The 24,194-nt window shown below is 43.9% G+C and overlaps 1 protein-coding gene across 1 annotated transcript in view; it reads right to left on the reverse strand.

The window, feature by feature from the left end:
• Positions 1-394: 394 nt before the first annotated feature.
• The window catches only part of LOC115085108 (thiopurine S-methyltransferase-like), a 69,409-nt gene continuing 45,609 nt past the window's right edge, over positions 395-24,194 (reverse strand). Inside the window, exons 6-9 of the mRNA XM_029590729.1 lie at positions 17,652-17,723; positions 12,810-12,895; positions 3,661-3,705; positions 395-1,077 (exon numbers count right to left, since the gene is read on the reverse strand). Coding sequence (XP_029446589.1) covers positions 953-1,077; positions 3,661-3,705; positions 12,810-12,895; positions 17,652-17,723 — 328 coding nt within the window. The 3' untranslated portion in view covers positions 395-952. The remainder of the gene's footprint in view (positions 1,078-3,660; positions 3,706-12,809; positions 12,896-17,651; positions 17,724-24,194) is intronic.

Below are 24,194 nucleotides of genomic sequence, written 5' to 3' on the forward strand. Positions count from 1 at the left end.
CCAGCTCTGCTGACCTCCTGCACTTCTCTTACCAACGACAGTGTGATTCTTGGCATACCCCGCACTGCGGGCCACTACCGGATCTACCCTGAGAAGTGTATCATCTGGAGGAGTTCCCCGGCATACCCCGCTCTGCGGGCCACTACCGGGGATATCATCACTGGTAACCTTACTACTCTGGACTGTGTCTTTCCTCCCACTTGGTGGGTACTTCACCTACATTCCAGTCTAATAAAGTCTCATTACTATCTGTGTCCGTCTCAGCTGAGGCCACGCCTATCGTGGTGAGTCCCCACAGGACTCCTCCCTGTGGGTGGAATCAGCTCTCACTACGATCCAGGGTCCACAACCATACCTGAACATAACAACTTAACAGAATGTCAATATATCATAATTTTAATTTTCAGAGATAAATTTCATACATGGTCAGCAGAGACTCACTAGAATGGAAATCTGACCTGTTCAAGTTCAATGATTATTTTACAAGCTCTAAAATATCAACATTTTAAAAAAATTAAATAAGGAGGTACATGTCAATAGTTGGGTGTGATAATTAAAAAGAAACAAAGGTGAAAAATTATCAGTGCCAAAGCAGAGTAAAGAGGCTGGAGCAGGTTTCTCCAATGAGGGTAAGCAAGAAAAATGTTCTAAGGTAGAAAAGAACCTGAAGAGGAGCAAAATGAGTAAAAAATGAGTGATAGAATAACTGAAAACAGTATTCTATGTTAATTAACATCCTATGGGAGGCATTTTTATTATACAGGAGCATAATAGCAATACTTTCCTAGGTGTACATAGCAGCGCATCTCCAGGCCTATAATGGAAGTCAATGGGAAAACAGATCTCAAGTTACAGAATTTTGATCTATGGAAAAAAATTGCAGGAATGCATCTCTTCTGTATAGTGAGGGATTGCTGTAGAGATATTTTGCACATTTCTTTTCTAGTGTGATTCAGCAAAGATTGGACTTCTGAGTGACCAAATAAAGAATCTCATACAAATAATCTAGTCCCCACATTTTCTGCATCTCAATAAGTGACTCAATCTTTCCAAGATACTTCATGCTGCAGAACATGCCTGTAAAGGAACAGAAAAGTACAAGTTATGTTACAGCAGTAACTGATGACATGAGCTTGGTAGTACAAAATTTGCAGTCACACTGGAGACTGGACAGCTATTCCAAGTCTGTTGTGATGTTCTCTGTCAACGGCCAGGCATGAATTAGCCATTACATGTGACTGACATCATCCAACAGCACCAACACAGATCCAGCTGTCCGAGTTCAGGAAAGACTTTACTGAGCATGCACATTCCCACTCACGCATGCTACCTTGTGAGCCATGAGTCATTGTCCTAGTCTCTCATAAATCTTTCAACTTTTTGCCTTGTGACTTTTTGCTGCCTTGTTGCTGTTTACTGTCATGGCAACCCCTCAAACAGAACTTTTCAGTTCTTAAAAAAAATAAAAAGAAAGAAGAAACCAAAGATGATTATGGTGAAGTCCAAACCAAGAAGCCTACGGTCAACGGCTTCAAGACCTGCATCTGTGAGTGCTGAATGTTGATCACAGATACAAAAGCCATCTGCTATCACTGCCTGGGCCTGGACCGGGGGTGACTCCTCTAACTGCTACAGCTGTGCTTGGATGTCCCTTAGGGCAATGGCAATGGCATTCTGCCACCTTTTTTGGGGACTCAAGAAAGCGGAGCAGAGGCGAAAATGTTGATCAGTTCTGGTTCCCCTGAGCAAACAGAACAGAGCCAGTAGCTGCGTGGATTATTTATGAGCCCCCAGCCATGGAAGATGCAGAGAACAGAGAGTGCTGGAGCTGCTTATCCTGAGACAAGGACAGCCGCATGGCGTGTGTGTGTGTGTGTGTGTAAAAGTGTTCACACCTGTCCCTGGCCCCACCCATCTCACCCCCCCTCCACAGTTCCACTTCATTTTTTTTCCTATAAATTAAGCCCTGTTCAGCGGGATGTTTATCCCCCTGAATATATGGGACAAGTTATCTGGCTAACTTTAGCCAGATAACTTGTCCACTAAACAGTTTATTGAATATTGGCCTCAGGATATTCATTGACAACAGGAAGTCAGAGGCACTAGGTTTTCTTCCCATTGACACAAAAGCAGATATTTTAATACATTTGTCAAACAAAACTCTAAATGATATTCTTATGCAACACTAATCTATTTTCTATTTCGATGTGGGCTTGCATAGCGCTTTCTTCCCCCAAAGGGACCCCAAAGTGGTTTACATATCTTCCCCTTCTTCTACCCCTCTCCAGGCTGAAGTCCAGCTCTCTTCCCCTTTCTCATCCTCACCTCACCCCCCACCTCAGACTGGACCCCAGCACTCTTCCTCAGATCAATTTAGGAATTACCACACACAACAGCCTCAGGCAGAGTCTGACAGCTTCTCCACCCAAAACCCATCCTGGTCGCTACTGCACCACAGGGAATCAAGAAGGAGAGGAACGGAGGCTGGAGACCATTCTGCCTGGTGTTGCTTGGGACAGGCCTCCCCCTTTCTTGTCAGGTCTTCATCCAACATGTGCTGTGCAGTTGATTGGGCAGTGCAAAGGTGAAGAACTTTTACCAGCAAATGCAAGCAGCGGGAAAGGATGAGAGGAAAACTTGGACCAGAACAGAGAGAGAGACTGGAACGGCTGGGGGAGGTGATGTGGGTTGCAGCCCTCGTGGTGGCGGCAGCTCGGCAGTTGACCTGTCTGGCCACGCTGCAGAAACGCTCAGCCCGAGCCACAACAGGCAGTTACTCGGGCAGGAGTCAGGACAGGGCTGGATTTATCATCGCCGCGACCTTTCGGCTTCCCTTCGCACTGTTCACAGGTGGTGCATGTGCACTCTAAGACAGCCAGCTTGCCCCCACACACAGGCTGCTGACGAGGCACCAAGTTATTGGCTGACTGTTTGAACTGCTCTTCCTACTGTGGTGGGACAATACTTATTCATGGTGGGGGAGGATTGGAGAACTAAAGCTGGAGAGCTAAATTTCAGACATTTTTTTTAATACATTTTAGCTCTCGCTCTGACTTCTGGATATTAGCCCAACGATTTGCAGTCCATAAAAAATATGGGTAGTTGCGAACCTAAGGTAAGGATGGAACAAAATAGAAGACAGGAAAAGTCTGCAATGACAATCTGGCTTAGGATAACCGGGCAGACCTAGAGGACATTCTTTGCCAACAACTGTTACTCTGTATGAGCCCTGGTAAACAGTTTAGCACTGAGCCGTGTTTCACTGTCTCATACATACACAGAATCTAGAAGCAAAAAAAAAAAGATTCACGGTTTTGCCACAGCAAGTATCCCAAACTAAGAAGATTTACTTGCCAGTGAACTTAACTTACTGTAAACCGTTGTGACGGATCCTTCCTAACGACGGTATAGAAAAAAAATTTAAATAAATAAATAAATAAATAAAACTGATTTGGTCTTTTGCAGCTCATAAGTATATACTAACCAGGGGATTTCTGTCAGAAATTAAATTTAAATCAGTACCCAAATGTGTGATCTTGAATCAGTCAGAGATTTCTAAATGGTCAGACTTAAACTTTTGTTGAATCTGATTCAGCTATAAGTTACCATTACGAGCCTGCCCCAGATTTTAGGCATACACATTTTTACGGTGTAACTCACCAAATAATTTGTCCAGTTCGGTATCAGAAACATAAAATGGTGGCCCTGCAACACACAGACAAGTAAATATGAGCTTTCAAATTCTACACTACAAATAAAATCTGGGCTGGAAACCAGAAAGAGTGCAATCACATTTTTTTTCCCATCAAATCTCCCTTGTTCTTACAAGTCTTGGATTAGAGAATTAAAGGTGAAATGAGTGATCTGACTGTTGAAGAGGAATCCACTGGTGTCACCTCAGATGCCTGGGGGCTGCCATAAAAAGAGCATGAGCAAGTTATTAGTGGATTTTTTAATCACCTTTACCCAGGATGACTTGCGTAGTGATAGCAGCACAGAAATGAATGATAATATATTTAACTTTCAAGGATTCTAGAATCAAGATTTAAAAGATAGCAGGACAAGAAGCAAACAGTCACATGTTTCATTTTACACAACTCTTTTTTTCACAGCTTTTCTCCTCATTTTATACCTCCTTCCTTCTATTAGCCCTGTCCATTGGTGGGGACGGCACATACTGCAGCTTCCTTTGGTAGGAATGCATGCTGAGTCTGGCTACCAGCTGTCACTGGCGTGCAATGTTTGGGTCTCCCTCATTCCCAGGGGCTATGAATGCTGGAAGGGTCCCTAGAAGGTCCCTGGTCCAAGAAGTTGTAACCAGGCCTGGGAATTTAACTAAGGCCTCTTGCATGGCAGAGCACAGTATCACTACTGGACTGGCAGCCTGGCCCTTAGAAAGTCACGTCCCTGAGGTGGGAAAGTAAAAATAATGGGGGTCAAGCAGATTTTTGACAGTAAGAGGGTAGTGAAAGCTCACAGGAGACGTAATGGGACCAGAAGATGCAGGTGAAAAGGCGACATCACAGGGATGTAAGACTGGAAAGATACAGGACAAGCAGGAATACAGAAAAGCAGCAAATACGGAAAATTAGTGGAACAGGCTGGTGAATACAGAGATAGGTGAAAACACCCTGGCAATAAGATGCAAAGAACCTGGGACCCTGCTAATCAACCAAATTCTAAAGTCATGGTCAGAAGTTAAGGGAAAGGACAACATAAAAACTGAGGGATCAATATTCAGATCCTATAAGTTTAGCTAAGATAGCTGGATAGACATATCCGGCTAACTTAGATGGGATATTCAGCAGCACAGCTGAATATCGCTACTTAGCCTGATAACTTATTCAGCTAAGTAGTGCCCCCCCCCCCTCAATCTGCCCACTGCCGCCCACATCTCAGCCAGCTAGCTAGATAGCCAAATAACAGGCCGATACAGTACAGTGCACTCCGGCGAAGTGCACTGTTAACCCGCAATTGGACACGCGTTTTGGACGCGCTAGCTTTACTCCTTATTCAGTAAGGGGTAATAGCACGTCAAATGCATGTTGATGGCCCTATTAGGTATTCCCGCACGTTACAGCCAAGCCACACATTTTACTTTAAGAAATTAGCACCTACCCAAAGGTAGGCGTTAATTTCTGCCGGCGCCAGGGAAGTGCACAGAAAAGCAGTAAAAAGGGATTTTCTGTGCACCCTCTGACTTAATATCATGGCGATATTAAGTCGGAGGCCCCAAAAGTTTAAAAAAGTTAAAAAAAAAAAAATTTTAAATGGGCCCGCTGCTCGCGGGTTGAAAACCGGATGCTCAATTTTGCCGGCGTCCGGTTTCCGAACCCGTGGCTGTCAGTGGGCTCGAGAACTGACGCCGGCAAAATTGAGCGTCGGCTGTCAAACCCGCTGACAGCCACCGCTCTTTTTGCACGCACAGGAGAGTGTCCTGTGCGCGCGCCGGGAGAGCAGGTGTTTGCCCACTCTCCCACGATTTTTACTGTATCGGCCCGCAAGTGACTTATCCAGCTATCTAGCAGCCAGACCATAACAGGATGTTTAGCAGCATTTTATAGCTGGATAAGTACTACTTATTCGGCTCGCTTCCATATGAATATTCACCTCTGAAAGTATAATTCTTATTATATAAGTGAATAAAGGCATATGGATTGTCTTCTGGTGGGGTTATGTCAGAACAACATGAAAAGATACATGATCCCTATATATATATATATATTCCACCAATAGTCCCAACCAGAGATCAACAGCATTACAGCCACATACTGATGTTAACTTTCAAACCGGCACGCAGGCACACGTGTGTGTGCATTCATCGGCCCACACCCAGGGATGCGGCTATTTTATAACTTGCGCGCATATATGAGCACATGTTATAAAATAGTCCGGCCGTGCGCACATGTGTACCACATTTTAAGAGGGTGCGCATAAGTGCATGCAAATGCACTTCTACTGCATAAATCAGGAGATTTTAAAAGGGGTGCACACCAAGGCTATTCCCAGTATTCCCAGTTCATCCTCAGTTCACCCAGTTGAGTGAGGTCCTCCAAACTCCCCTAGGTTAATAGCCTTCACCCCCCCCCCCCCAATTATCTCCAACCCATAAATCCCCACAGATCTGCCTATTTATCTTTATTTTACAACTTACATGGCTTCGTTAGAAGAAGTAAAAGTTATGCGGCAAGGAGCATTGGCGTGCGCCAGGTTGTGTAAATATTTATGCGCACATCTCAGTTTCACGCCCTGAAACACCCATGCCCCACCCAGACCATGGCCATTCCCTGCTTCATTTTGAAAATTTCCGAGATGTGTTCGCTGTGGCATTTACATGTGTATGCGGGAAGCTTTTAAAAACTGCTCGGCGAGCATGAGCCCAACATATTCGCACATCCTCTAATTAATGCATGTGCTAGGCTTTTAAAATTCTCCTTATTTTGTCTCAATATGATAAAAGAATCAAAAAAAAGGAAATCAAAGCTGCAGAATAGCAGGGATCTCTCCCATATAATTTTATGGTGAAGTATGTTTGTTATGTTGATTGCAATTTTTATATAATATTTTAATTATGAATTGCTCTGGCCAGATCTGGAATCTGTTGTGCGATATATAAGAAATATGAAATAAATAAATAAATAAATAAAGTAACATAGTTTATACAAGCTGCCTTGACTCAATGTTCAAACTTCTTGGTTTCATAATAATTTCAAAGAAAAGGACTCCCAAAATATCTATATCTTTCCATCTATATTTATGTCCATAACAGCTAAAAAAAAAGCCATGGAACTCAGCAGGGCTGTCTTGCTTCATATATATATATTCTACCCTGGCAGCCACACCCAAATGTTGATAAACAGCAACCGCATTCTCACAGTGCTTTCAAAAAGTCATCCATTTGTGCTTTCGTTACAAGCACTAAAGATCTCCCATTATGATGTACTGCCAATTTTGTAGGAAACATAAATATACATTGGATACCCATGTGAAACAGTTCTTTACATTTTGGAGCCAGCGCTTTGCAGTCAGCCGATAATTTATTAGAATAATCATTGAACATTAACAATCTGTTACCCACCAAATTCTAGTTGACCTTTCTTATATGTCTGCTTTATTTTGACTTTCATCGCGTAGTTGAGAATCTGAGCCATGATGGACCGAGGGTGGGGTGTGTCATTCTACAGAGGGCCTACATGATGAGCTCTCTCTACATTCACTGGCTCAGTGTCACGAGAGAGGCCAAGGCCTATGGGAGCCAAAATTTTGAAGTATATGCACTAGCTCCAAGGGCTTAACACTTTCTGGCAGGTCTATATTCCGGATGTTGTTCCTTCTGTCTCTGTTCTCCTGGTCATCGATGCGATCCTGAAGCAGCACATTTTCCATCTGTAATGCTGTTAGTTGTACTGAGAATTGTTTTGATGCCATTTCTTGGATCTCCACACGTTGATCGATATCTTGTATTTTGTGAGTATGCCTTTTGACTCCCTCTCTAATCTCTTCCAATGAGGATTGTAACTTGCTTAGTTGATCCTCAAGGATAATGAGACATTGTGTGAGATTACTTTATTTAAGTCTTCCTTAAACTCCAATGTAACATGGCACGGAGTGGACCCTTGGGCCAATGTGGGGAAGGAGTACCGTGAGGTGACTCTCTCACGTGGCAGGCTACAGGCTGATGGTAGAGTAAGAGTAGTCAAAGTTTGACCTGAGGTTGTGGCAGGTGGCAGGCAAGGCGAGGTTTGTGTCTGGTCTGAGGTCAAGTCAGGCAGCAGGCAAATGCATAGTTAAAGTCCAAGCAAGGTCGTGGCAAGTGGCAGGCAAGTTGAGGTCAGTGTCCAGTCCAAAGTTAGCAACTGAAGATCAGAGCCAAGGAGAAGAAGACCAGAGAGATACAGGTGAGACAGGAAGGCAGGACTGGATGGGAAGGCTGGCACATGACAAGGTAGGAACAAGGCAGGAGGACTGGAGCATGGCAAGGCAGGGACCCTGGAACATGGCAGGCCAGGAACAACTCAGGACCACAAAGCAACTAGCACTGTAGGCAGGAGCACAGCAGGAGACCTGTTGCTGAGGATCTGGGTGATAATACTGAGCTTCCTTTTATACTAGAACTGAGATGACATCATGAGTCAGTGCCCAAAGAAGTGCTGGCTGCACGGCCTATAAAAAGGCTTCAGGAAGTGCAGGTGGTTTCAATCAGGCTCTAGTTTGCAGCATGTTACAGGAAGCAATGCCGGGAGTGCCTGGAGGTAAGGGATTTTACATCCAAGAAGTAAACTTCAGTACCAGCTAACATCTTAGTGTCTACCTGCTTAGCCTTATCCCTTAGAACGAGAGGATTTTATTAAAATTAATTTTAATAATAAAAAAATCTTCAATTAAAAAGCAGGTGAATACACTTGCATGCCTCCCTAAATACTGATGAATTCTGCATGCAGAGTTTAAAGATGTGCTGTGAAATAATCAGTTTTATGGTCGCAGCCCTGAAAGCACCACTTTCCTGTGACTTCTCAGCAGGCAGCCATTACCAGAAGTCCAGCATTATTTACTTTCAATTGTGCCCACACCCTAAATATATCCTCCCTGTAAACAGAAATGTGTTCACTCTGTGAGTATCGAATGTGAAAACATAAAGGACTGCAATCTCCTTCTAGTATAAATGCTGAGCAAATGGATTGGTTTAAAATCTCTGCTTTCTTCTGATCCTCCTCACCACTGAACTTGTCCTCCCTTTAAATTCTTACTGTTCCCCTTTTTGCCTTCCTCTTTTCAATTATATAATCTAAAAAATGTTTTATCCTTATGTATAGCTTCCTGACTACGCAAGCTAGAAAGTATTGTTTATAAAATATACAAGCCGTTAAGCCCGTTAAAACGGGCTACATTACATTTTTTTTTCAGTCCATTTTCTAACACAGCACCCTTCTACATTTTTTCCTCCCTCTCTCCCCCTTCCCCTCGTTCACTCCTCCCCTTTCCTCCCCTCAGTCTTACTCACCCTCTGTCTCCACTGCCTCCTTCCCCTCACTCTCACCTCCCTCCCCTTCCCTCAGTCACTCCCACCTCTCGCCCCTTCCCTCAGTCACTCCCCACCCTCTCTCAATCCCATCCCCTCCCCCTCAGCCCTCCTCCACTCCCTTTTTCTCTGCTCCACAACTTCTTACCCTTCCACTTACTCACATCCCTATCTCTCACCTCTCCCTCATTCTCCCTCTCCCCTCACTCTTCCCCACCCCCTACCTCCCTCCCACACACTCACCCACTCCTCCCTCCCTCCCTCTCACTCAGTCCCTCCCTCCCTCCCACTCAGTCCTCCCCCTCACTCAATCCCTCCCTCCCTCTCACTCAGTCCCTCCCTCCCCTTCACTCAGTCCCTCCCTCCCCCTCACTCAGTCCCTCCCACTCACTCAGTCCGTCCCTCCCTCTCTCTCTCTCCTCCCTCCCTCGCTACTGGCCGCCACTGCCGCCGCTCGCTGCCACCGCCCGCTGCCACCGCCCGCTGCCGCCGCTGCTGCCACCCGACACTGCCGCTGCCGCTGCCACCCGACGCCGCCACTGCCACCTGCCGCCGCTGCCACTCGACGCCGCCATGTTTTTTTTTTTCTGACGCTGGCTGAGACCGACGTGCTCGCCCGCACATGCGCAGTAGAGCTGGTCTCTACTGCGCATTTGCGGCACGTCGGTCAATCTTCAATTATTAGGTTGATTTTTTCAATGTTACACTGTAACATACTTAAATGATGACAGAATTGGTTCATCCAGTCTGCCCATATATGGACAGGTGCAAAGTCTGTGGGTACATTTTTCTATGGATTTTGAAGCAGTTTCCAAGGAAAAAAATACCTGCCAAAATTTGCACCTGCTTTTTCTGCAGATATTTTTTCCCCAGGAAAAAAAAGAAAACACCATAGTTTTGAAAATGCAAAACTGTGTGCATTGTTGTTTGCATACTGTTGGACAATGCGTGGAGTTTTACCGGCCTAAAGGGTGGGCAGTTTTCAAATAGCCCTTTTGAAAATTATCCTGCCTATGGTTAATTTATTTTATTAAAAAGTGTAATATTAAACATGCAGAGATCCTCCCAGATCTCTACCAGGAACCAGCAGGAGTATACCATTGGTGTGGGGAGAGAACAGAATAGTTAGTGAGGGGTTGTAATTCCCCTATGTGGAATTTGAGATGGTGAGCTGTCAGAGTATATAAATCACTGCCACCATCTTAGTGTGTGGACATTTGTGTTCTCCCTTGAAGGGGGAAGCATGTTGCTATGCTATTTCTGGTATGTTTATTTTACTTAGGGAAGGATCCTAGGGCTTCTAAGTCTGAGGCTTGGGTAAAGGAAAAGTAGTAAGGATGCATTCACATAAGTTTAGGATGACCCATTAGAAACTTTTTGTTTTGAGGAGGAAGTTGGTTCACACTTCCTTTCTCTGAAATGGATATCTTAAACAGATTTCCATTGTACAATACCTCATCAGTTTTCCAATTTGATGGTCTCAGCATCCCAATCACTCACCAAACATGAAATCTGGGTATAATTAACAATTTTTCTATGCATGCCCATGACATTTATATAATTCTATCTTCCCATTCCAATCTATCTATTGCTTAATAACACTAAACACACTTTGGCGACATATTTACTTGCAATATTATTAATATTGTTATTTAGCCATCATTTAATTCTGACCTTGTAAGATCTGTACTGTTAATAATGTACCATTAATTGATACTCCAGCTCTTTACGCCCCTGTCAATTTAGTTTAATTTTGTTTATTTGAATTATATTATAATTTAATGTTATCAGTGATGTATCTCTATTTAATTATGTTGGATTGTAAAGCTTATTGCTAATTTATGTTCATTGTAAACCGAGGTGATGTTTGCTAACGAGCCACGGTATATAAAAACCCTTAAATAAATAAATAAATAAATATTTTGGTTTTCCTTTTTCTGAAGATTTTGTTTTTGCAACCTTTAGGATCCAGGGACTCAGGGTATTAAGGGGCAAATTTTAATACCTATGCGCGGGCGTAGATTTATATGCCCGATTTTATAACATGCGCGCGTAGCCTCGTGCATGTTATATAATCCGGGGTCGGCGCGCGCAAGGGGGTGCACACCTGTGCACCTTGTGCGCTCCGAGCCCTAGGGGAGCCCCGATGGCTTTCGCTGTTCCCTCCGAGGCCGCCTCGGAGGGAACGTTCCTTCCACCTCCCTCACCTTCCCCTCCCTTCCCCTACCTATCCTGCCCCCCAGCCCTACCTAAACCCCCCCCTGACCTTTATTTTTCAAGTTGTGCCTGCCTCTGGGCAGGCGTGGGTTGCGTGTGCTGGCCGAGTGCCGACTCGCAATCCTCCAGCCTAGAGGCTCTATGGAAGCCCCTGGCCACGCCCCCGCCCCTTTTGCAAGTCCCGGGATATAAGTGCATCCCGGGGCTTGCGCGTGTCGCCAGGCCTATGCAAAATAGGCTTGACATGCATAGGGCTTTTAAAATCTGCCCCTAACTTTCTAGAGGAGCAGAGTCTCTCCATGTGAGAGCACGGATGGACTAATGGAAGTCCTGAGAAGGAGAATGTAAAGATGGGTGTGGGCATTTGGAGTGTCCACACCCATCTAACTGAGATAACCAGGGAGGAAAGGAGTAAGGCAGTGCCATTCAGGTGCAAACAGGGAAGTAAGGACAGTAATGAAACAACTGGACTGAAGGTTCGAAAAATGGGACTTTAATTTAATGAAGTCTAAATTGGGAAATTATCATCTTATCCACCAAATTCTGGGAGGAAGCTCCAAAACCACCCCAAAAATTGGGCAGGATCAAGAATAAAAGATTCAATTGACTTCTGAAACATCATACATTAACTGGAAGTTTAAAGTCATATATTTATGAGAAGAACTAGAGCTGTAATTGGATTGACAGAATAACTTGTAACTGACCATTTTCATTAATGTTCCATCTTTGCTCCATAAAAGTGAAGTTGGAAACCACCTTTTGCTTCCAGTGTTATCATTGCTGTTTACCACAATGTGATTATTAGTGCTGTATACCATAGATTATATTACTGAGTTAAAGGTGATCAACACTCAAGGTCTAGGAAGTAAGATTCTCTGTGCTCATAGAATCTTGGACATTCAGGTAAAATAACAAGGGACGTTATTACTTAAAAGACTGTGTTTGAGGTGTGGTTCCTGGGATCTTATCCGGGACTATCAGCCCAGGGTTACAAACAGAAACATAGTTCCTAGAATTTATTGAAAATACTTAAAAAAATACATTTAATTCATGTAGTCATTAATTTTAATGCTGATATTGCTAAAGGAGGTTTCGGGTCACACAGTTGAGACAAAAAATGTTTAAAAGTGAAGTTGTTGCTCTTAATTTTCTTTTGGAGAGCTGACTTTGAAATATGGCTACTGATTGAAAATGGGAAATACTAAGGTGGAACTATGGTCCTTTTGATTGATGGCTACTTTGACCATTAACAATTTTTTTCCTGTTTCCAAGATGTACAGATACATGAGATGGAGATGAATTAAGATTGGTCTGAACTACGTGCTTGTAAAGAAATAGTTTCAAATAGCTTGGATGTTCTAGGATATATATATTACTCTCAGCATTGCAGTAGTTGGGATTTACTTCTAGAAAAATGTGTCAGAAAACAACCAGGAACTCTGCAGGGAAAATTATTACACATTAAGGCCCCTATTCTCACAATGGTTTCACTCATTTTGTGCTGAAGGAAAAATTATTTCCAATACTATGAGCTTAAGTTTGGTGCTAATATATAATAAAGAGGAGCTCTTACCGCCATGCAAGCTGGTATCATATGAAACGGTAACCAAGAAATAACGACACTCTTTCTCCATTAGGGATAGCAGTACATTTGCATAGCTACAAAAATACAATTGAGAAAAAACTTTTATGAGAGAAAACAAGATTTTGTGGGTTTTGACTGGATCAACATGAACAGTACACAAAATCGTAGCACATGCACTTCTGAGACTGGATAAGCCCTTTATTTAACCAATGGGACAGCCCACAAAAACCAGGAAGCAAAAAATATAGCAGCAATGTCACAACAGCAGAGCCGGCTACAGGAGTTCTGCATCCTGCGTCAGACGCTGTTATAAGGGCTTGAAGTTTGCATATCGATGGCCTCTTGGTACTGTTTTACAGTACATGCATCCCTCTGCCCTCCCTCCCCCACACAAACTTCAATTTTTAAATACCATTACTGGGTCATAGCAAAAATTGGCCTACAAACAAACGCTACAACTGTGTATGATGAAATCCTCAGGACCTATACCAGAAAAAAAAATTGTCCAATTTATATAATATGATCTGAACAAAGTACTTACATGGCATGCAGTGCACTTAAAAGTAAACACTATTCTTTCTCTTCCTCCTTTCCCCCCACCTCCCAACTGGGTCTGCTGCTCTCTATGTCTCCTGCCCCCCCCCCCCCCCACACTATAAAGTCTCTGTATCGCAGTTGGCTACGTTTGAGGTATGTGGGTTTGGTAGTCCTGTGCTGTTCTGATGGTCCGGGCCGAAACATCGCCATAACACCACACACACTGCAGGCGCTGGGTGGCCCGAGTTTACACAGCTGAGCGCACGCAAACTGTACTAGAGGGATTGAAAAGGTGAGAGAGGTTGGGGAGGGGGGATGAGGGAAGCAAGTGAGGAAGGAGGAGAGAGTTAGAGAGAGAAGGAAACAAGCAAGGAAGATGGGAGGGGGCAATCGAGAAAGGGGAGTGAGAAGTGAAAGAAGGAAGGAAGGAGGAAGGAGGGCAGACAAGGAGAGGAGAAAGCAGGCTCTATGGCTTATTGAAAATGGAAGGAAGGGTGCAGTCTAGGAGACGGATAGAGAGAAGGAAAAAAAAAGGAAGATATTGGTTAGGCTGGGGAGAAAGAAGAGGGAGAAATATGGACCGGGATGTGGGATATGAGCTTAGGCACAGGGGCAGGCCGGGCCAGCAAGAGGGAGAAAGATGAAGGAACAGACTGAGATAGGGGCAAGAGAGGAAAGAGAAAGAGACATACAAGGTTGGATGCAACCTGGTGGGGAAAGAGGACCAGTGCAGTTCATCCTGCACATCCACCCCAGGAAGAGATACCATTGAGGTAAGAGTTGTTGGGGGCAAAATCTGGGAGGAGAAGATACTTTTGAATCCTTAAATTATGTGTCACCCCTGTTTTACCATCTAATTTGATAATTATTCTAGAAAAAACCATGGACTTTCAGTATTCCTGTCTAAAAGTGGGCATTAGTACGTAGGTCAGGGGCATGCCCTTTGGGTGACTATTCCCATATGACTTTAAATTTTGCAAAAGTATAATGCAATATAATGAAAGATACGAAATTCTGTATCCATCGAGCCCAACATGCTGTCTCCGATAGTGGCCAGTCCAAGTCACAAGTACCGGCAGATCCCATAAAGTAGATCTAATTCTTGTTACTCACTCCCAGGGTTAATTATGTATTATGGTCGTTTCCTCCAGCAAATTTCCCAAACCTCTTTTAAACCCCACTATGCAAATCGCCCTGATCACATCCTCTGGCAACAGATTCCACAGTTTGATTATGCGCTGAGTGAAAAAGTGCTTTCTACAATTTATTTTAAATCTGCTGGCTGTCAGTTTCATGGCGTGTCCCCTTGTTTTAGTATTATTTGAAAGGGTAAACAACCATCCCCTGTTTACCTGTTCCGTCCCATAAGACTACACATATCCTTTTCTCTTCCAAAACTAGTTATTGCTGCTGCTGGGTTTTTGTTTTTTTTTGTTACAATTTCTCTAAGAAAAAATACACGGATGTGTTTTGGAATTGTGTATTAGTGGTGAAAATCTTCAGAGGGAAAGCCAAGTGAGACTGGTGCAGCGAAAATGACAAGCGGCGAGTGGTACCTTACAGCTAACCAATTTATTGAGGTATGAGCTTTCAAGGCCAGAGCCCATTTCATCAGGAAATGGGTAAATATCAGGGGCATGTGGTGAAATTTATAGTTAGGGAATTCAGTCTCGCTCCCTCAGCCCCTTTTCCACTTCCAGCTCCCCTCCCCACCTGAGTCACCAATAATCTTGCTCCCTTCTATCCTCCCCTCCCCTCCCCCACAACCCTTCAGCAGTCTCGCGCCCTCTGGCCCCTTTCGCCAACATACAGAAGACAGTCGGAACCCATATGGCATTAGGCTTTTTGTAGTATGCACTGGGTATGGGCTTGTCCCTCAGAAATCCATGAATAAACAAATTATGATATAGTAAACCTCCCATACCAAAACAGTACTCAATCTGTAAAAACCTTATGTATACAAAGGCAACAATGCAATATTACAATAGGCCCTTAAACACCAATACACCATCTATTAGGAAACAGAACAAGCCAGGCTCCTAAAATTGCCTGCAAAATAAATACCTTTACCTAAAAATATTGTACAAGAGCTTTTGAAACTACATAGGCCCTGTTCTTCAGATGTCAGATCAGAGATATTCACATCTAAAGAAGGGACATTTATTTATTTATTTATTTATTTACTTATTTATTATTTTTATATACTGATATTCAATCTGACATATTACATCGGTTTACATTCAGGTACTGTAGGAATTCCCTACCCCCAGAGGGCTTACAATCTAAATTTTTGTACCTGAGGCAATGGAGGGTAAAGTGACTTGCCCAAGGTCACAAGGAGCGACAGCGGGACTCGAACCTGGTCTCCTGGTCTTTCAATAGCTCACACAAAATATTTGGGATACTTACAAAGCTCCAATAAAAGCCTTCACAGCCTGCCAAGAATACAGTTTACCTCAAGAGATAAATCTGCCACATCAAATCAACACTAACTCCCAGTACTCAAACAGCAACAACCCTACCCAGGAAAGAGCACTACTGCAAATATAACATCAATAAAACATTTAAAAACAACAGGCCTATCAAATAATATTCAACAATTAAAAGTAAAAGGGATTTTAAAAATCCTCTGCTCTCCATACTTTTGATTTCCAGTCACCTTGAGATGTTCCTGGATTAGCTGGGGGGCTGGGGGGTGTACAAACCTTATTCTCTTTCTCTCCTCCATACACACATTCTTAACTCACATACACATATTCAGTGGCTTTTTCTTCTTCACACACACACATACACACACACATACATATAAAACCACTCTCTCACACTCAGTGACTTCTCTCCCCCTCACACAGACAAAGGCACTCTCTCATACTCAGTAGTTCTCTCTTCTGCACACACATACACACAAAGGCACGCTCTCACACTTAGTGCCTCTCTCCCCTTCTTATATACACATACAGGCAATCACACTCAGTGTCTCTTTCTCCCTCACAATCACACAGGCAGTCTCTCATACTTGGTGTCTCTCTTTCCCTCACACACAGACACTCTCTCGTACTCTGGCTCTTACATACACAGGCACTCTCTCATATTCAGTGGCTCTCTCTCCCTTCCACACATCCACCCAGGTACTATCTCACACTCTGTTTCATCCTCCCCAGGCATTCTCTCACACTCAGTGGCTCTCTCTCCCTCCCAAACACACACATGCATACAAAGGCGCTCTCTCACACTCAGTAGGCACTCTCTTACCTTCAGTGGCTCTCTCCATAAAAACACACACTTACATAGGCACTTTCTCACATTCAATGGTTCTCTCTCTCTCTCTCACACACACACACTCACACACACACACACACATGCTCAGGCATTCTCTCACATTCAGTGGCTCTCTGCACCAAACACACACACACACACACACACACACAGGCACTCTCTTGCATTCAATGGCTTGCTCGCTCTCAGGCACATTCATGCTCTCTCTCACTCACTCTTTCGCCGTGCCACCGGGTCACAAATCCTCTGTAATTCAGCCCCCCTCTGCTTCCTGTAGTAGCCTGTTGGGACTCTTCTTCAGCCACTAACAGGTTGGGCTCTGCTGGTGGCTGCTGGGTCTCAGGTCTTCTTCATCCATTGCAGGATGGGCTCCATGGCAATGGCCCTGCTAGATCACAGGTTCTTCATGTACAGCATCGATCAATGCAACATGAACTCCTGTTGTCAAGGGCCCGATCTCGCGATAAGCTCCAAGATCGGCCCCCGTGGCAGCAGGAGACGACGTTCACTTATACGTGACTCTTACTGCCGGCTGTGGGGGTAAGGCAGTGGTGGTTGAGTGCAGCATTGGTTCAGTTAGGGGTTTGGTTTTTCCCTGCCCGACTTATAAAAATAAGAAAAGAAAGGAAAAGAAAAAAAAATAGAAATAAGGGAAAACGGTCAGGACTGGAGATTCAGTGAATCCTTTCAAGGCCCTGATCGTCCACTACTGGTTGTGGTGGGTGGGTGGGGGGGGGGGGGTTGATGGGGGGATAAGAAGATACAGAATAAAGAGAAGCCACGGAATAAGGTACGGCAGGGTGTAGAAAGGAAGTATTACTAGGATTGGAGATCAGCCGACTGAGGTAAGTGAGGAAAGGCAGAATGTGTGTGCTTGTCCGTGTGTTGGGAGGAGAGGTGGGAGAGGCTTAGACCATGTCCCCCCCCCCCAAAAGTACATTTTGTGCTGTAGAAATACATAGTTGGAAACCTACAGAACATATTAACTGAAATAAAAACAATATCTCAGATACTGACCATTCTCTGTCACATGGGTTAACAGCTACCAGTCCTCCTCTATCCCAGATACCATCAAACTTGACATCAATTCTGTAGGGGATAAAAACTGTTAATAATACAATTCGTATATGGATGTAGTCACTGAAACCACTACATAAATACCTGATGAATTATTCTGCTATCATGGTATATACCCCAAACTAATGTATGCTTTGAATTGATACTGCGTTTGTGGGAGATCACAATACCTAGTAGTATATAGGTCACCATTCAGTATTGCTGGATGTTTGCAGTGGGATTTCTAGTGCTACTGTACTCTCTGAGCCACTGGAACTGCTAGGATATCACAAAAGAAAAGTGTAGATGTGAGGGAGGTGAGATAGAGCAATGGCCTGGAAAACAGGAAAGCCAGGGTTCAAATCCTATTTCTCCCTCTAACACTCCTTGTAACCTTGGGAAATCACTGTAGCTTTCATTGCTTCAGATACTCACTTAAAGATGAATATTACAATAGTTGTGCATGTTAAAATGAGTGCATGTATGCAGAAGTAGTGTATATTCGTGTAAGCACTATGCTATAAACCTCAAGCATACACGCATAAGTAATAGCGCACAAATATATTTGCTCATAAAAAAAAAGGGGAGGGCTAGAGGTGTTCCAAGACAGTGATCAATATTTCACATATACAGCTCGATCCAGTAAAGTGTGCTCCGTCGGAGCGCACTGTCACCCTGCTCTGGACGCGTGTTTTCCCTTACCCCTTATTCAGTAAGGGGAGGAAAACACGCGGCCCGCCCGCGGCACCTAATAGCGCCCTCAACATGCAAATGCATGTTGATGGCCCTATTAGGTATTCCCTAGCGATCCAGTAAGTAAAATGTGCAGCCAAGCCGCACATTTTACTCTAAGAAATTAGCGCCGCCCAAAGGTCGGCGCTAATTTCTTCCGGCGCCAGGGAAGTGCACAGAAAAGCAGTAAAAACTGCTTTTCTGTGCACCCTCCGACTTAATATCATAGCGATATTAAGTCGGAGGTCCCCAAAAGTAAAAAAAAGTAAAAAAAAAAATAAAAAAAAATTTTGAATTCGGCCCGCGGCTGTCGGGCCGAAAACCGGACGCTCAATTTTGCCGGCGTCCGGTTTCCGAGCCCGTGGCTGTCAGCGGGCTCGAGAACCGACGCCGGCAAAATTGAGCGTCGGCTGTCAAACCCGCTGACAGCCGCCGCTCCAGGCCAAAAGGAGGCGCTAGGGACGCGCTAGTGTCCCTAGCGCCTCCTTTTCCCCGTTTGCACCGCGTCGCCTCATTTAAATACTGGATAGCGCGCACCGGCGAGGGGCCGGTGCGCGCGCCGGGAGAGCGGGCGTTCGTCCGCTCTCCCGCGGACTTTACTGGATCGAGCTGATAAGGAGCTATTTTAAAAACTTTGAACACTACCTGTATACAGTTGTTACCTGCGCATATTTACACCTGCTAATAATATAATTCTTTATAGGCAAATAGTGACTGGTGAAGGGTTTGGTTAAACTGGAGGGAGTGCAGGGTGAAGAACCAGATGACCTAGAGAGAGACTGGGCATACTGATGGACTAACTGGTGGAACTGGGAATTTCCTTCATGTGCGCATGTTATAAAATTTGATTATTTACGCATGTAAAAGCCAACAAATGCTAAGGAAAATATGTGAGTTACATTTCTTTTTGAAAATGATGAAATTAGGAGTACAAATAGGCGCACATAGCAGATATTCACCACTTATCTAGATAAATCTTAAAAAGCGCTACATAGCCAGATAAGTAAGATAGCTGGATAAGTCTTCAAACACCAATTATCTGTCTATCTTACTTATGAGCCTATATAGCGCTTTTCTTTTACTTATCCAGCTATCTTACATGGCTGGATAAATCTTAAACAACTCTACTTAGCAAGATAAGTCAACACAGTACTACTTAGTTGGATATTTGTCGCCACTAAGTTGGATAAGTCAAAACATACGCAGCTATGTTTAAAATACATGGCATGTATTTTTTGATACATGAACATGTTGTTAGGTAGACTTACCATATTTTATATAGTATGTACACATTTTTGCTTTATTTATTTTAAAATATTTATTTATCTTGCCTTCCACAGATTGGGGAGGGTTTCAAATGTACAAACAAAATAAAAACCACAGAGTCAAACAATAAAATCAAATAATAAAATACAGATAAAAAAAATACCTGTATAGTCTAATAGTAATGTAAATCAGCAAAATTAGGACATTAACTGAAAGAAGCATAGACAATTTAAAAAAAATAGTTTTTCAGGGCTGATTTAAACTGTTTAGGTTCCTTTATATGCCTTAAATCAGCAAGTAATGAATTCCAAACTATGGGGCCTGCTATCAAGAAAGTTCTTTCTCGTGTGTGTGCAATATGTGCTAGGCAAGCCAATAGAACATCAAGTAATTGCAGACTTCTGGAAGATGTAGAAATTTTCAAAATGGAGCTGACCCAGGGAGAGCTAACATTATTTAGTAAATTATGAATAATCACAGCAGTTTTATAATGGATATGTTGTTGAACCGGAAGCCAATGTAATTTTTGGAGAATGGATGTAATGTGATCATATTGTGCCATTCCTGTGAGTAGTCGTGCTGCAGCAGTTTGGACCAATTGTAATAATTTTATTAAATATTGTGGGAGACCAATGTAAAGGGAGTTGCAATAATCAAGTGTGGGATGGATAAGTAACTGAAGAACTGTTCGAAAATCAGTAGGTTCAAACATAGGTTTTAAGTGACAGAGGAGTCTCAGCTTTGCATAAGAAGAGCATACTATAGCCTTAATCTGATAGTCCATGGCGAGGGAAGGATCAAGTATAACCCCGAAGTTGTGGACTTCATTTTTTATATAAAGGGTCTGAGAGTTAAAAACCAAAAAATCAGGCACTTGTTGAGATGGTTTCCGAACCAGCAAAATAATTTCAGTTTTATTAATGTATAATGATACATATTTGAATAATCACACAAGAAAAGTCTAAACCCAACAGTGTATCAATCAATTAAGAGAAAATCACTTGGATAAGAGATTTGCTATTTTAAGTTTTGAGACAAAAGACATTTCAATAGAATTAAGGGACCTTCATAACACTGAGCGGTTACTTAGTTATGCCGTTTCTACCTCAGTATCAGTCATATATAATCATGGGTCCCACAAATGTTGTTTTTTTCACTTTTTGGGGGGATTTTTTGTTGATCATAAAAAATGAAAGGGTACTACCCCATATTTTAATTCCATGCAGTGCTCATAAAAAATTTCATTTTTTATGAGCAACAAAATATCCCCCCCCAAAATGTGCAAATTAATTAATTGCTAGGGAGGAACAGACCTCAGACGTTAAGAATGCACATAAGAATATATTTGAGGCATATTTACTGATATATAATCAATAATCATTGGTCTGAAACCACCCACTCCTGTTCATATCTAGTCTCTGTTTTGTCTTTGCTTTCTCATGGTCAGTCTTCAGTTCTGTTCCTCAGCCTTTTGCCTTCTGTGTTCCTGGTCTCCTGCCTGCCTCTCCTGCTGGGCTCCCTTTGGTTGGATTTCTGGTTTTGACTTTGGCTTGCCTCTAGACCTTGATTGGACTCTGCCTGCCACTGACCACTGCCTGGACCTTGACCTTGATTGAACTACACCTGCCATCAACCATTGCCTGGACCTAGACTCTGCTGAAAGCCGTCTGCCCTGAATGCTGCCTTTTTCTGGCTCTGCCTGTCTTCGGCCTGCCTGGACACTGGCCTGTAACTTGATGACTACAACAGATCTTCACCTCCACTGCAGAGGCCCACATCTAAATCCTGCCGGCCCTGGCACCTGAGGGTTCAACCTAAGGGGAACAAGGGCTGATATAGGTGAAACTCCAGCTGAGCCTCTGCCACAGCCAGCTCAGGCAGCTGACAGTGGGAACCTACAGGGCTCCTCCTTCAGGTTGCATCAACTCCACTTCAGTCCAAGGGTCCACGTACGCAACACCCTCCCCACGCATAATTAAAAATTATGGGGTAGATTTTATAAATGTACGCACGGGCATACTTTTGTTCGTGCACCAGGCGCGAACAAAAGTACGCTGGATTTTATAAGATACGTGTGTAGCCGCGCGTATCTTATAAAATCCGGGGTCGGCGCGCGCAAGGGGGTGCACATTTGTGCAACCTGCGCGCGCCGAGCCCAGCACGAGCTGCCTGTTCCCTCCACCTCCCCTTACCTTCCTCTCCCTTCCCCTACCTAACCAACCCCCCCCCCCCCCCCGGCCCTATCTAAACCCCCCCCTACCTTTGTTGGCAGATTTACGCCTGCGGAAAGCAGGCGTAAATCTGCGCGCGCCAGCGGGCTGCTGGCGTGCCATCACCCGACCCGGGGGCTGGTCCGGAGGCCTCGACCATGCCCCCGGGCTGGCGCCATGCCCCCGGGCCCGCCCCTGAAATGCCGCGTCACTCGCAGCCCGCCCCGAAACGCCACGTCACTCATGGCACGCCCCCCCGACACGCCCCCGACACGCCCCTCCACTGCAAGCCCCGGGACTTACGCGCGTCCCGGGGCTTGTGCGCCGCCGAGCCTATGCAAAATAGGCTCGGCACGCGCAGGGGGGGTTGGGGTAGGTTTTCGAGGGGTATGCGTGTATCGTACGCGCGTACCCCTTTCAAAATCTACCCCTATGCATTTATTTTAAAATTTCTTATAAATCACTTCCCCAATCCCAAAAGAGAGATTTTACATGAAAAAAGGCATTCAAAGTAGTCTCTAAGATAAAAATATCACTTACAACATATTTATTATATGAAAACTTTGCAAAAAAAATACATGTGGAACCCATATGGTATTAGGTCTATTATAAAGTGCAATGGATGAAGGCTTGGCCTTCAGATGGCCATGAGTAAACTGAATTTCAATTACAATATAGTAAACCTACCATACCAAAATAGCATTAAATGCCAGCACTCAGAAAACAGCCCTACTTTAACAGGTCCTACAACACCAATTCACCTCCTAATAGGAAAACAGAACAAGCCAGGCTGCTTTAGATCCCTACATAGAAACTATACGCTAGCAGAATACTTCACCTTGGTCACACATGCAGAATGCAGATAGACCTTCACCACATAGAATAAACAGACTATAAAGTATATCTTGCCCCTCTGGCTACTTTAATTCAGAGTTTGGATTTCTCAGGTACTTTTATGGTGATGACATTTAAATCCTTGCTAGCTGCCAGCACACTTTCTGATTTCAATAATTGTCTATCCAAAGTCTCTGACTGGTTACACTCTTTAAAACTTGAAGCCAATTCTCTAAAATCAGAAGCTATCTGGTTCACTTGCACCTCTTTGTTTACTTCTTTCCCTGCTCCCATTATGGCAGACTGTGCCAAATAAGTCAAGAATACAGTTACTACCTTAGGTATAACATTTGACAGTCAACTCAAATTCTTTAACCATAGCTCTAATGTTCTTAAGACTACTTATTTTTTTCTAAGGTCTATACGTCATCGCCAATCTTTTTGGGACAGTTCTAATCTTAAAATCTTAACCCATTCTCTTGTGCTCTCTAGACTTGACTATTGCAATGCTCTGCCACATGGTCTTTCCACTATCCAACTCAGAAGACTTCGACTGGCACAGAACACTGCTGCTAGGGTCATCGTCAGTAATCCAAATTTGACCATGTAACTCCCTTTTTGGGTGAGCTTCACTGGCTCCTGGTGTCCCTTCGTATTCAATTCAAAATAAGATGTCTTTCTTTCAAAGCCTTGCACTGGGGCACTCCATCTTATCTTTCATCTGTAATCTCCCCCTATCTATCTTCTTGTCCATTTTGGTTATCACAGCAAGAGCTTTTAGTGTTGCCCTCTATTAGAAACATTCATCTTGAAAGTTTTAGAGAAATTTGTTTTTCTTATTTATTCCCTGTTGCATCGGGGGAGGACCCTTGGGCCAAGGTGGGGTTGACATAACCCATAGGTAAGGACCTACAGGTCTCCACCATCAGCAGGTGGAGTGGGCTGATAGACAGAGGCCACTGGAGTTTCACCTATACCAGCCCTCGTTTCCTGTGGCCGGCAGGACTTAGGTGGACCTCTGTGTGTAGTCGAAGTAAAAGTTGGTTCAGCCCAGAGACAGCAGGTGAGAGATGGTACAGTCTTACTTTAAGAACATAAGAATATGCCATACTGGGTCAGACCAAGGGTCCATCAAGCCCAGCATCCTGTTTCCAACAGTGGCCAATCCAGGCCAAAAGAACCTGGCAAGTACCCAAAAACTAAGTCTATTTCATGTTATCATTGCTAATGGCAGTGGACTGGATAATGTCCTGGAAACTCGGGTGCCAATGGAACGGAAGCAGACAGGGGTCGTTCGAGCAAGAGCAGGCCGAAGCCTGAATAAACTACGTCCAGGGAGTAAGCTGAAGAGGCGTCAATGAGCAGGCTTGAGTCAGGGCTGGTGGCAATCCGAAAGCAGTGGTAAGCAAGGCTGAGATCTGATCATGGAGATAGTCAATAGCATAGTCAGGCGAATTAGAGG

Source organism: Rhinatrema bivittatum, chromosome 2, assembly GCF_901001135.1.
Source record: "Rhinatrema bivittatum chromosome 2, aRhiBiv1.1, whole genome shotgun sequence".
NCBI lineage: Eukaryota > Metazoa > Chordata > Amphibia > Gymnophiona > Rhinatrematidae > Rhinatrema > Rhinatrema bivittatum.